Genomic DNA, 14,255 nt, shown 5'->3' with positions numbered 1-14,255 from the left:
CCCCAAGACCTCTCCAGCCAAAGATACAAGATGGTTTATTAATTTGTGATGTACATTCATTACAAATATCCATGTTAGCATTATCCAGACTTTGAATGGAGGCAGATGAATTAATAGTCAATTCAGCTTGCATTTGATGCAGATGGGAAAACACTCCACAAAAGTGTAGAAATTAAAATCATTTTTGAGAACAATAGGAGGCCTGAGCTAATTCAAATATCTCTGGTTCCCAAGTCAGGGACTACAAAAAGGTTTACTTAGGAAGAGCAAACTGGTGCAATTCACTAAGCAGGTATGAGGATAATTTAGAAAAATGAAATTTTCCTTTTTTTCACATTTACTAGCCTAAACTTTATAACTATTATTTTTTGAGGAATAAAATGATATGTTCAAAAAGTAGAGAATGTTGATCAAATTTTCAGAGGACTTTAGAGAAGAGGAGAAGTTAAAAACAAAGAAAGTTGGGAAGAAGATGGCAAGATGGAATTTTAGAGGTTTAAGGAGGTCTGTGCCAATGACACTGAAGAGAAAAAGCTTTTTGTAAGAAGATTTGATCTGAATATTTACAACCAATTAGATTAGTGATTGAGTGGGGATATACAAGTAACAGTAAGTAATCAATGATGTCTGTAATGTTGGAGATCGGAAAGGTCTGTGGCTTTCTCAGTAATGACGAAGACACTGAGCAAGCATGAAATCTTAAAGAAAATAAGCAATCTGCTTTTGCTAGACTTAATTTTAATTGACAGAACATGAACTCCTCAATAACAATTTCACATAAAACTGATTTTTAAACTCTATCTGCTTTTACCTTGGGCTGCTTTCTGACTTTTCATATTTTAAATTATGATTTTAAAAAATAAAGGGAAAAAATCTTTGTTGAATTTCTCTGCCATATGGGAATTTTTAAAAACAGTTGGAAGTTTCTCTGGCGTGGCCTTCCATCGGTTCATTTGGCCTTCTATAAATAACCAAGTAAGCACACTGAGGCGTACAGCGGATGGAGACACTGTCTTCACCATTTCTCCAGAAAACGATATACCTTCTGGAGTTTTGTTGGTTAGTTATTAGCAGAAACCAGATGGAGAATTATACTGTCTCCCCAGGACACTAATAGAAACAAGTTCTGGGATTTGTCTCTTTGAGTTTTTCCTGCTGAAATATGTTCTAACACAACCTTCAGGACTGAAATTATCCTGACATTTCAGTATAAAACAGCCAATATGCACTACCAGCTTTAATGTAATTAGGTAAAACCTACCTTAATTACTGTATTTAAGCTTTATATTCTTTGCATTATGCTACACAACCAAACTGCCTGGAATGCCAAGGCCATTACATGAATCAGACTAAGGTTGAAATTCAGCCTGCCAGTCTTACTACAAGGAGGCTTCCAATTTTGACCTTTGCAATGCATGAGCAGCTAAAACAGATAATAAGGCATGCAGGTTAAAAATAAACAAATAATAAGTTGCATAGTGGTGATATTTTAAAATTGGGACACATTTTCCCTTGTCTTTTTCATTTCCCTAAAGAAAGAGTGTAGCAGATTCTCAGAATACAAATAACTGTTGAACATATAAAAAACTGTGTAAGTTATCATACAGTTTTCCTCTGAGACATAAACATTATTACTATTGTAAATATTCTTTTAATTTTGAAATGAATACTTTATTTCACTAAGATAATCTAATAACCCTTGAATTTAAAACATTAAGTATCCAAGTAGCTACATTTTCAATAGGAAAAAGCTAGTTTATATATAGCTAGGTAGTGTAATATGCATACAGTCTCACATTTAATTATCTGCTATAAAATAACTTTTCTTTGATATATTTTGGCGAAGAAAACAGTACAAATGATCCTGAAGACTCTGCAGATACCATAAGACATTATCAGAGTTCCAGGAGACACTTTGAAGAGAAAAAAAGCAGATCGTCATCTTTCATCTCCTCCATTGATGATGAACAAAAGCCGCTCTTCTCAGGAATAGTAGATTCTTCTCCAGGAATAGGGAAAGCATCTGGGCTCGATTTTGAAGAAACAGTGCCCACCTCAGGAAGAATGCACATAGATAAAAGAAGTCACTCTTGCAAAGGTAATTCAGAGTTAGACATCAGGTGGTCTCTCTTCAGTGCTAATTACAAAATGGTGACCTTTTACAAATTAAGAACTGTACTGACACATGTTAATCGAATCGTTTTCAACTTCATGAAATGTTCACGAAGCGTTCAGATTTCAGATCATCTATGAAGTGTTTGCACTATTCTAAAACAAGCAGTAATTATTCCCAAACACTTATAGCGTGAGAGGTATTTGTGACCAACCAGACTTAATATAATGTCAGGTAGAAAACTGTGGCAAAGTCTGTTGTAGTAATTTCAATGGGGAGAGAGGATCAATGAATATTTTAAGACAGCTAATCAATTGGTTCTTTATATGTATCTTCTGTACCCAGTTCTCACCCCCAACCCTTAATATTATAGTATGAAAGGCCAATGCAATCACACTATAATACATGCCAACCAAAATTTAATTTTACAGAGAATATGAGAAAGAGTGGAGAAATGCCCTGAAATAAACTATGGTCTTTATTTTATTTTTATTTTTATTTCCAAAACCCAAATATACAGATTTTGTTGTAGAAAATGTGCACGGTTTGGGTAATAATGCTTGATTAGTAGATGCAGATTTCATGCTAAAAATGAGAAATTCAGGAAAATTTAAAGAACTCTTACATGGAAGAACAACTATTTTAGCATATCAGAGGCTAGATCTTTAGATCTAGCTAGTAAGTCATACCAGTAACAACTGCTTGGGTTCCAAGTGCAGCTCTGCCACTTGCTCCCTTTATGCCTTTGGGTAAATGATTTGATCAAACCCACCAAGACTCAGCTTATGCATCTTTAAAAGAGGAATATTATCTAGCCAACGAGGTTATGGTTATTAAGATAACATGTAAATTACTTTTTCTGAAATAAAATCTTCAACTGTTAGTATTTTCTCACAGGTTTTATTTTTTAAGTTTTAATAATTTATATATCCTTGGATATATAAAAATATAAAGTTTAGGAAGGCATAACAAAGCATCAAAAGAATATTTAAAAAAGGAAAAATAGGATGTTCTAGGCCTGGTAGGATAGCAAAATTAGTACATTAGTACAGAGTAAGTAAATATTACTTATCATCATTATTCCAAAGTACCATATTCAGCCACAAAGCTTTTATTAAATCTAGGATACTTAGGCTTTATATTTTTCCAGAGTTGCTATCCCTATCATGTAACATCCACTTTTTTCATGACCCCACATTGAAGTAAGCTAAGAATATATGCAAGTGTTCTCTGGACAATCTAAAATCTTGATGAAGTGAGTGAAAATAGTACCTCATTTATCACAATGGAAGAATGGAATATTAAATGTGATTACCAAATGTCCCATTTTAGTTATTTATGAAAATGGATTCTGGGAAGTGCTAAAAATAGATACAGGTTGTATCATGGAAGTCACGAGTTCTGAAGAGCTTGCTGAACCATCTCTACTATCTCCAAAGATCAACATAATGTAAACCTAATAAAAATGCTTGTTGTTTTCCTCTTGAGTTTTAGAGTCTCAAGGGGCAAATTGTTAAACATATAATTTGGGGATTTTCTGACTTTATAATGACTCTCACTGACAATGAATTCTCATGCCCTTCCTCATATACTTTTCTTTGCTACGCCTTCCAATTATCTTTAATTGGACATATACACAAAAAACAATATTCTAACAAATTTAATATCTACATATTCTAATTGTTAAAAATTTACAGGGCAATCCCTATTCAAATAATTATCTTGAAAATGTCTAGCTAAATATGCATGTCAATTGAATTGACGTCATATAGTTTCAATCAGTGTGACACATGGTTAGCCTGGCTAATTAATATCTTTAATCAATGGAGAATTCTAAAACTTCATTCACTGCAAATTTCATTCCCTAATGATTTTTAAGATGACATACTGCATTAATACGTAACATGTGACTTGTCGCTGCTGCAGTTCAAACTACTAAACCCCCGCAAATTTTAGTTTCACCATCAATAGGAAATTTCACTCACTCATATTCCTAACATTTGTGATGCTGTATCCAACAGGGGAGCACATTTAGGCAAAACTAAAATGAAAAGAGAACAAATTAAATGGACTCTGTTCCTACTAAGATTGAGGCCAAAAGTTGACTCTAGGAAAATTGTCTACTCAGAGCAAAGTGAAAGTTTACTTTCTGTTCATCCATTTCCAGAAATGTGTCTTGCAACTATAGCAACATTTTCCAAGGCAACCAAGTGCAGATTCTTTCCAAGCTATATTTAGAAAGTGTCTACAAGGATGTTCATTTGATTACGACCACTAACCAGAATTTCCCCTTTGAACTCCTCATTTTTTATACTGCTGTTAAAACAAGCTAATTACGTATCTTCGGATTTTAATTAAAGAGTAAATATAATCAAAAAAGCCTCTAAGATATACATTTCATTCATTTCTGATAAGGTAATTATTTTTTCTTGAGCCCTGAAGAAAAAATATAATCCTCCGTAATTTATTGCATGTGATTCACCATTGTCATTTAAAAACCAATTTATTATATATGATTTGGAAAGAAGAGAGCTGTTAAACATAGGCAGAAATTCTGTAAGCTTTCTTGGCTCAAAACGTTCGTGAGCATAACGTGTAACTTCAGTCTTATCAGTTCTTGCCTTCTCGAAAGGAAGATTCCTACATTAACTGGCTAGCAGCAGACTAGACAGAGACAAGCATCAGCATCACCAGACCATTTATATAGGTATTCTGGAAGTTTGCTTAGCATTACTGGCCCAATCTTCAAAATCCAGTTTGCTAAGATATTATTGTTTTGCATTTTCAATAGGTTCAAATGTCTGTGAATAACAAATCATAGTTCTCAGTGAAAATCTGCAATAAGTGACTTAAAACCCTAGCAGTATATTTTTTGGTTCACTTATATTTTGCCACGTTTCATAAAATATCAAAAGAAATGATAAACTGCCACTTTAAATAACAACGAACCCAGGATCCCTATAGTAACAAAGCCGTAGTCAGGAAGAGTCTTTCTGGAATTCATAGCAAGCCCTCTGAGGTCTGTTAGCCATTTCTGCAGAAGAAGGAACTCTGATCCTATATTTTTCTAATGTTGACTTTGGATATGCTAATTCCTTTGTCAAGCCTCACCCTGTTGAGGCAGAAATTATAGGCATCTCATTTGAGAAATTTCTGTATATTCAATGATAAAAGATAATGAGTGAGAGGAAAACCATGAAGAAAGAATACAGACATATCTGTCTTCTACTTGGAGAAAGGGGATACATTTAAACTACCCTTGGAGAAACTGCAAGAAAGGAAGGAGTTTTGAGAAGTCCAATGGTTTTGTTTCCTATTTCTAAAATCATAGCTAATCCTGCCCAATTCAGTTACTTTCTATCCAATTTTTTTAAATAGCCAAGAATTCCATAACTTTACATAATAACTTTTCTCAGTGTTTAATCATAGATACTTGTCAAGTTTTTTTAAGTCTTTCTATCAAACCAAAATCACTTTCTGTAACTCAAGTCTCTTTCTATGCGAAAATGAATACCAGCTTTAGATAGTCCTTCCTTCCTACTAGCTCTCCCAGTGAAGAAAAATGTTTCTCCTTCATCTCCAAAGTCAATTCCCAGCTCCAGTCTATTTTTTCATAAGTTTTATTTTCCAAACTGTTAATCATTCTTAGAGGTTAAAAGAGTAGCAAAACATCTAAAATATAGACAAAAATAAGAGGGAAAGGACATATTTGCCCCCAAATATTGACAGCTTAAAATATAGATTGTAGGAGAAACAGGAAATTAAAAGAAGTTCAGAAAAATGGATCTTTGTATGAAAAGTGATCACAACCCTGCTAGACTGAATTCTTCAAGTTCAGGGTCTATGGTCTCCTTTGTCTTTAGTTCCTCCATATTTACCAAGTTATCTGGCCCATAATAGATACTTAGAACATTTTAAATAGTAGACTTGAACAAATAGTTTATCTTAAAGTAGAGTAACATAGCAATATTTAAAATAAAGAGCCACAGGAAAACATACTAGAAAGCAATATAATTATGGTAAAGGGCAGCACAGAAGCGGCTACAAGAAAACATAAAAACATGAAACAGTAGCTGGCGACGAGGGGACTTGTAAGATTCTTCCCAGTTTTCATGGCTTATGGCTTCTTGGCTCTATTTGAATTGGGTTGGCCAAAGGGAATCACCCTGAAGGTCAGCACTTCTCTAAGGCTCTCTTCTTGGGCCCACTCTAAGTCATAACATATGCAAGTTATCCTGTGGGAAAGAGCCCTAAAAATCTTAAACCCTAGATAATTTGGTGCAAACAAAACAGACTCATTGCTCTCTAATCAGTTTTGGTTCTGCTGTGCTTACCTTCTCCTAGCACAAACAGAAAGAAAACAAAATCCTAATCAATACTCAGCACCTGCTACATGTTTTTGTTCACATGGAAAAGGATATGGGAGGTGGGGCCAGCAGGGTGAAAGTGGGACCCTGCTACCAATTGGCCATGGCCCCTGGACACATCACTGAATACTTTTGGTTCTCTGCCTCTCAGATTATACTCCGATCCCTTTCCAGCTTGTCTTGTGGATATCTGTGTGTTATTGACGCAAAGGGGCACCTAAGAGGGTTGACATCCATCTCACTATTTTCCACAGACATCACTGACATGCGAAGCTGGGAACGAGAAAATGCACATCTCCAGCCTGAAGACTCCAGTCCATCTGCACTTCAGCGAGCTGCCTGGGGTATCTCTGAAACCGAAAGTGACCTCACCTACGGGGAAGTGGAACAAAGATTAGATCTGCTCCAGGAACAACTTAACAGGTATAAGCAGTGACAGGGTAAAAGGAGAACATAACTGAAATCCTTACGTGGGTCCAGTTTTACTCCTTACAAATGGAAAATTCTCCTTGCCATGATCTCATAATTTCCTTATACATTTACTACTTTAAAATAAGACTAGAAGTTGACAGAATAATGTGTGTCGAAAGGAGCATTTATTTAGAACACTTCATACTTCTGGCAGCATAAATCCTATTTTTTTCTTTGTTTGTCATCCAGTTAGTATTTCACCAGCACTGGCTACCTTAGAAAACCCCCTCCCCCCCCAAAATAATTCCTAATTAATTTGTTAACTAACACCCTTTCTCTTTTAATCCTCCTTTTACACTTCTTCGGATGTTCCTGATAGCTTAGTTATGTGTTAGGGCATTTAAAAAATACTGACAAAGACATTTAGACTTTTAGTTATTCAGTCAGGTTGTCAAAAAATGTAATTGAATTGAAAGTCTCACACACAGAGTTTCTTGTTTCCTTCACCTTTGATCTAAATCACTAAACATGATAAATAAATCTTAGTTTAGGGAGGAGGCAATCTCTTCCCCTAAGTCTGCATGGTTTCCTTAAAATTAAAGTGGTCAAAAGGATTGAAAAGAATGTATGAGTGAGTATGACACAGCTGTTTTAATTGGGTTTCATTTGGGAATTTGTCTTGATCCAATAGTAGCCTTTTAGCTCACCACCAGGCAAGATATTCCAGTAGTCTCAGACAGAAAACTGCACTGACTAAATTCAAATGCTCTAATCAGAAGATTTATTAAATCAATTTAAAACACAAGTGATAGAAGAAGGAAACCATATGGGGCAATTAACACATTTTGAATACTCGCAAGCATGGTAAAAGGATTGCACTACCCCAATTCTGACTTACACAATGTTCATGCATTTGCCATAGTGTAAAGTTACCAAGACCAGAGTTGAGGTTTGCAGGCCTGCAGACCAAAATAATCTCCTGTGCCAGTGGCACACACATGCTCCATAACAAGGATACAAGGTATAGTATACCTGACCTCAGCAGGGCTTTCCAACTAGCCAGCTCAACAGTCATGTGTTTCATCAGCCTTTCGTAGGTACAGCACACGTGGAGTCAGAATGCAATGATACTGGTATCACCAATGGGTGACCATATTTTGGGATGACAGTTGTTTGCCTAGAGGTGACATGAGAATAATTTGTTCTTTCTATCTCTATGTATAAGCAACACTCTTGTTTGTTACATATTTCTATCGTTGATATGCCTGGCAGGTTACTAGCATGCTATTTAATATATCTTATGAATTCTGCCATGTTTAGCAAGCTACTTGCTTACTCATCTGTACTTAACACATCTCTGAGTTTTGCCTATATCACATAAACTACTGATTTATTCACTATCTATGCTTAAAATTTTTTGTGCATTTTGTCCATGCCGTTTATTGTTGTTGAACACACAAGTGAATGAATGAATGACAGAAGCAGCAGTGATTTATTTAGCACAATCCTATCACTGTACTTGCAATTGGTAAGCATAGGAAAAGGTCTTAAGTCTGCTACTTAATGATTTACAGGATTACCGGGTCAAAACATTTAAATTTCTCTCCATTTCCTACTTTGACTTATACCTACCTGTTATGCTACTGTAAGGACTAAAATAATGTAAATGGGAACTACATGTACTATACAAAATGGAAGACGTTGTACTTGCAGATAGGTAAAATTTGATTAGCCAGGAACTTCGCTTCTATTATTGGTGTTCATTTGAGTATATTCTCTTACTCTACACATAATTCCTGGCTTGGACCTTTCATCAGAACTAAAATTGAGATTTTTAGCATCACCTGGTTGCTCTGTCATGGGTGCCAATCATTGCTGCTAGGATAAGTCAATGATTACTTAAAACATTTGTTCTAAGGGCACATTTGTCTATGATCTAGTTGGTGTGCAATCACCCAACAGCAATAAAAATTGTTATTGCTATTTTATTACGTTAGTATATTATTATTACTGTATAAAACTTTTCCACAAAATGCAATTAAATCTCTTTCAACGTGTTTCCGATATCGGTATGTGTTTCCTGAATATGTTTTGAATTGCTGCTGTGAAAGTAGTCAAAATAAAAACGGAGTCATTAATGTTAGAAAATCCCTGACAAATACAGCTGGGGAAGGCCAGGAAGAGAGGGGTGTATGCCTGATAACAAAAACTATCACAAAGACTCTTTAAGATCCACAACCTTGCACAGTGGCCACTACAACCTAACACAAAAAATACTTCTGCAAGGACATCTGACCAGCAGCTCTCTGTCCAATCTCGGACCAGTGTCACCCTTGTTATTGATCTTTGTAGCCAAAGATAATCATTTCAAAACAATTATGTAGTCCTCCTCATTTTTCCTTTAAAAATCTCCATCTTTACTTCTCAGAATGAGCACATACTTTACTATGGCATGGATATTCCCATTGTGCTGCATATTCCCATATAAATATCTTTTCCTTTTAGAGTGCCGCTGTTCATTATTTAGGATGACACTACCGCCAATACTACATCTCCTTTGACATTTGTTTCTAATTACCTCTGATATTTTCACAAACTTTTTTTTTGCTTGTTTGGGATTTAAAATCCAAAATATTACATTTTTACTCCACTGCTGTTTCTAACAACCTTTCACCTCCACTTTATTCTAGAAGTTAAATGTATACAAAATGTTTGAAGGGGGCAGCTCAACTCAGACTTCTACTTTGTAGAGCGAGAATCCCAGGACACTTTCTAGAGCTGAGTCTACCCTGTTTAGCTTCGGCATTTGTTCAAATGTAGAACTGAGGATTCCTACACCATTTGTCTCATTCAAATACACATATTAAATACAAAAGACGATAAGAACAAATAAAATGGTCTATCTTGAGTGGTTCTTGCTACCTCTTCTTTTCTGCTTTAATGACTGATTAACCTATTGATAGGGTTAAAGGTTTACATAAGAAATGTTATTCTATATTTATATATTATGCCTGCAGATATACCTATTTAAGTAAATCATTAAGACGTGATCCTAGACCAGTGCTTCTCAAATTTCAATGTGTATTTGAATCACTTGGAGGTCTTATTAAAATGCAGATTCAAGTTAATAGGTCTAATTGGCAGAGATTCCACATTCTAACAAGCTCCCAGCAATGTCCAGTGTTGCTGATATAAAGACCACACTTTGGCCAGGCACGGTGGCTCACGCCTGTAATCCCAGCACTCTGAAAGGCCGAGGCGGGTGGATCACTAGGTCAGGAGTTTGAGACCAGCCTGGCCAAGATGGTGAAACCCCACCTCTACTAAAAACACAAAAATTAGCTGGCCATGGTGGCAGGTGCCTGTAATCCCAGCAACTCAGGAGGCTGAGGCAGAGAATTACTTGAACCTGGGAGGCAGAGGTTGCAGTGAGCCAAGATCATGCTACTGCACTCCAGCTGGACAACAGAGCAAGACTCCATCCAAAACACACACACACACACACACACACACACACACACACACACTTTGAGTAGGGAAACCCTAGAAAATGTAAAAATTGTTAGTAATGACTCCTTCCATTGCGCACAGAGCAGTTTATCTGCATGCCTCTAATATGGCATTGAGCAATTGCTTTGCCTAGCGTTGTGGTTATTTGGGCGCCTCCTTCATTTGTCTTTCCTAAGTACTTAGTTTCTGTTAGCACTGTTAAACCAGATTTCATATTTATTCATTATCATGTTGTTCCCTCACCTTGCTACCTAACATTGTACCTGGTACATTGTGGGTCTCTGAGTGAATGAATAAAAATATTCACTTTACACAGTTTTGTAACTATGCTGACAGAAGAAAAAGTTCTAAAACTATGTTATTTTCTGTTTTAAATACCAAGCTGGATTTATTTTAAATTCTTTGTAATTCCTCCTGAGTAAGCAGGCTATTTAGTCTCGTATAAGAGTCCGCTTTTTTTTTTTTTTTAGATAGGGTCTGGCTCTGTCCTCTGTCACCCAGGCTAGGGTGCAGTGGTGCGATCTCCCAGGCTCAAGCCTTCCTCCCACCTCAGCCTCCTGAGTAGCTGGGACCACAGGTGCACACCACCACACCTGGCTAATTTTTGTAGTTTTTTGTAGAGATAGGGTTTTGCCATGCTTCCCAGGGTGGTCTCAAACTCCTGAGGTCAAGTGATCCACCCATCTTGGCATCTCAAAGTGCTGGGATTACAGGCATGAGCCATCGTGCCTGGCCCAAGAGTCCATTCTTATTAACAGACCCTTGTCATAAAACGCTGACATACAACCCTATGCATATTAAAAAACCTATCAACAAACTGCTGCCCTTTGTTGGACTACCCAAGATATCTAACAACTAGTTAATAAAACAAAATGAAATATTCAGAATTACTGCAGAAAGGAAGACTGCCATCTGGCCAGAGTCTCAGTGATGTCTCAGAAATATTCCGCTGAGAAGAAGAACATTTATAGAAGTTTGGAGTCTGGGTATTTCAAAGTGGGGAGCTCACTGGAATTGGGTAAAGTCTATGATATACTTTAGGATTGATGGACACAGTAAGTTGAGGATCTTGAAGCAAGTCTTGATAAAGTTTGTCTGATTAAAAAAGTTTTTGTTGAGATGAACCGATACTGTCTCTAATAAGGTGATTTATAGAAATTTCCTGAAGTAGCAAAGTTATTTATTAGTGTAGTCTTATTTTTCTCAAAGTTTTCCTGGAACAAACAACAATGTCATGTTGACAGAGGTGGGCTATGCTCTTTTCTAAGTTATACTGACACAGTCTCTGTCCTCACCCTGCACCAGCCACTTTACCTGCACATGAGCTGTCATGTGCCTGAGTCCCACTCACGGCAGTGGGCTGCAATGACCGGACATATGGATGCTGAAGCCTCGCCTTCCAATAGATTTTTTCCTCATAGACACTATTCAAGTAGGTAGAATCCATGATAAAGAGATTTTATTTCTCAGAGACAGCTGCTGTTTGGCAAATGATTTATATGACAAAAACATCACCATAATTTTTGATTCACTTTTGGATCTTGAATCTCCCTTATTGATGCAGTTCTTCTTCCAGTCTTTCCCCCAAATCCTTTTACATTCAATGTAACAAACGTTGTGTAAGCCAATCACAACTGAATGCTGTTAGTAATGAAATACATTTGTACAGAAATATTTATGATGAATCTGAATGTATAATTTGCTTTGGAGACTCAGAGAAGAAAGTAATTCTGAATGGGGTAAATAAGGAAAGATTTTTGGGTACAGATAATATATAAGCTGGAACTTGAAGAGTGAAATGAAAGAATGTGTATAACACATATTCCTTAAGGAAATGTGTATAACACATAACAGTGAAATAATGGGTCTGCTTAGTTTAGTTGGAAGCATACAAACTAGATCAGACCATCACGTATCAAAAGTAGATAAATAAACCAGTTGGTACCTCAATTTTTCCCCTTTTCAGTGTGTGGTTTTGACATTTGAAAAAATGACATCTGCAAAGTCATGTATAATTCATAACTATTGGTTTAGAAGACACAAAGCTATATGGCTATATTTACTAACTATAGAAAAACTGTAAAAATAATGCATTATTGTGATTCTTAGAAGGAAGATTTGGAGTGTTAATATCAAAAACTAAAAAAAAAAACAACAAAAAAAAGATATTTTCTTATGTTTTCCAGGTTTATTATGTTCTCTATCAAATCAAAAGCCAATTTCTACTTTGAATTCTACAAATACAGTATGAATTTAATTGGGCAAAATTAATCCTATGATTTTACATTTTTTTGTTTTATTTCCATTCTTTATTCAGAGTCAAAACAGCATAAATAAGTGGAGTTACAAGAATTTTCTAAAGAGGCATATGGTCCAAATTTTCTGTTCTTGTGTCCACAAAATTTCCTTTGTATTTAATGCTGTTGCTAACACATGCAAAGGAAGAGAATCTGACCAATTATATTTTGCTATTTTCCCTTAAATTTTAATTTAAAATGAGAATGAAATTAACAGGCCAGTTGGCTACTTGTGAGCTTTGGGGAAAAAAATAGACTGGTATTTTGCAGGCCAGAGGGGTCAATTAGAAGTAAGTGAAGTCAAATTTGGTCAACTTCTTACATATGAAAGGCCATGACATATTTAGAGAGAAAAAGAATTTAACATTAAGCAGCATTAAATATTAAAGAAAGAATACAATGAATAATATACAATACTTAAAATGAATAGGAAAGAGGTAAGGTTAAAAAGCATTAATATAAATGTAAAAACACATGAGAAATTATCCTGGGATGCTACAGTTATGAAAGAAATGTGCTACGAATCTATTTTTTAAGAGCAAATAAAATGTTCACAAGAAACTGAGTAAAACCTAATTAAAAAGCAAAGACAATTACTAATTAAAAATAAATTATCAGTGTGTTTTACATTTTGAAATCAATGAAGGTTAGTAAACATGTAGTCTATTTTGTTCATCTGATTTTCTGTTAACTCTTAATATGAACAGGAAAGTTAAGTCTTTATCAGAATCATTAGTGAGACATACACAAGTAAGTATCCGTCAGGAAAGAATAGAGATTCTGTGCTCCCTCTCCTGTCCTTCTTGTTTAAAGCAAGGCCATAATTCTGTTTGTTGGTAGTGCTGAAATTTTTTTAAATGCTCTTGAAATTCTGGACTATTTTAGGACTGTCTTTTCCTACTTCTATCTGTTTTGCAGGCTTGAATCCCAAATGACCACTGACATCCAGACCATCCTACAGTTGCTGCAGAAACAAACCACTGTGGTCCCCCCAGCCTACAGTATGGTAACAGCAGGAGCAGAATATCAGAGACCCATCATCCGGCTGATGAGAACCAGTCAACCGGCAGCATCCATCAAAACTGACCGAAGTTTCAGCCCTTCCTCACAAGTGAGTGTGGATACCATCCAACCAAGTGTGTCTCTCAACGTGTGTTTCCAGGGGGTCACCTAAATCAGAATCACTTGGGGTTCTGTGGAAAAGAGATTTCTGTCCCTATCTCTGTTTCTATGCAATTAGCATTTCTGGAAATGGGCCCTGTAATCTGCATTTTAAACAAGCCCACGCTGATTTTTATGTTCATTTAAAGTTTGAGAACAATGAAGCTAGAATAATGATTTTAAACATTAGCATTTTTTTTAAAGGAAAACCTTTCTTCCAGAATCAACCTGCTTAAATTTATATGTGGTAGAGCTTTGCAGTCTAAAGAATAGTCTTCCTGGCTCCAAAAAGGGCTTAGAGAAAAATCTGGGTCCAAAAAGAGCTTCAAAGAAAAATGTGTAATTTTCTACAGTGCCAAAGGCTGGGCGAGGTCTCAGGAAGGAAGGGGAGGAGAA

At 35.9% G+C, this 14,255-nt stretch overlaps 1 protein-coding gene across 2 annotated transcripts in view; it reads left to right on the top strand.

Annotated features, from left to right (window-relative positions):
• The window catches only part of KCNH7 (potassium voltage-gated channel subfamily H member 7), a 472,939-nt gene that overhangs the window by 449,523 nt on the left and 9,161 nt on the right, over window positions 1-14,255 (top strand). The window contains exons 12-14 of one of the 2 annotated variants that reach the window (XM_038002006.2): window positions 1,847-2,098; window positions 6,735-6,903; window positions 13,617-13,809. In XM_038002006.2, the coding sequence (XP_037857934.1) occupies window positions 1,847-2,098; window positions 6,735-6,903; window positions 13,617-13,809 (614 nt within the window). The remainder of the gene's footprint in view (window positions 1-1,846; window positions 2,099-6,734; window positions 6,904-13,616; window positions 13,810-14,255) is intronic. The other variant, XM_073019761.1, reaches the window with a different exon arrangement.

The sequence above is a fragment of the Chlorocebus sabaeus genome, chromosome 10, assembly GCF_047675955.1.
Source record: "Chlorocebus sabaeus isolate Y175 chromosome 10, mChlSab1.0.hap1, whole genome shotgun sequence".
Lineage (NCBI taxonomy): Eukaryota > Metazoa > Chordata > Mammalia > Primates > Cercopithecidae > Chlorocebus > Chlorocebus sabaeus.
The sequence above is the reverse complement of the archived record's forward strand: the minus strand, read 5'-3'. Positions and strand labels throughout refer to the sequence as shown.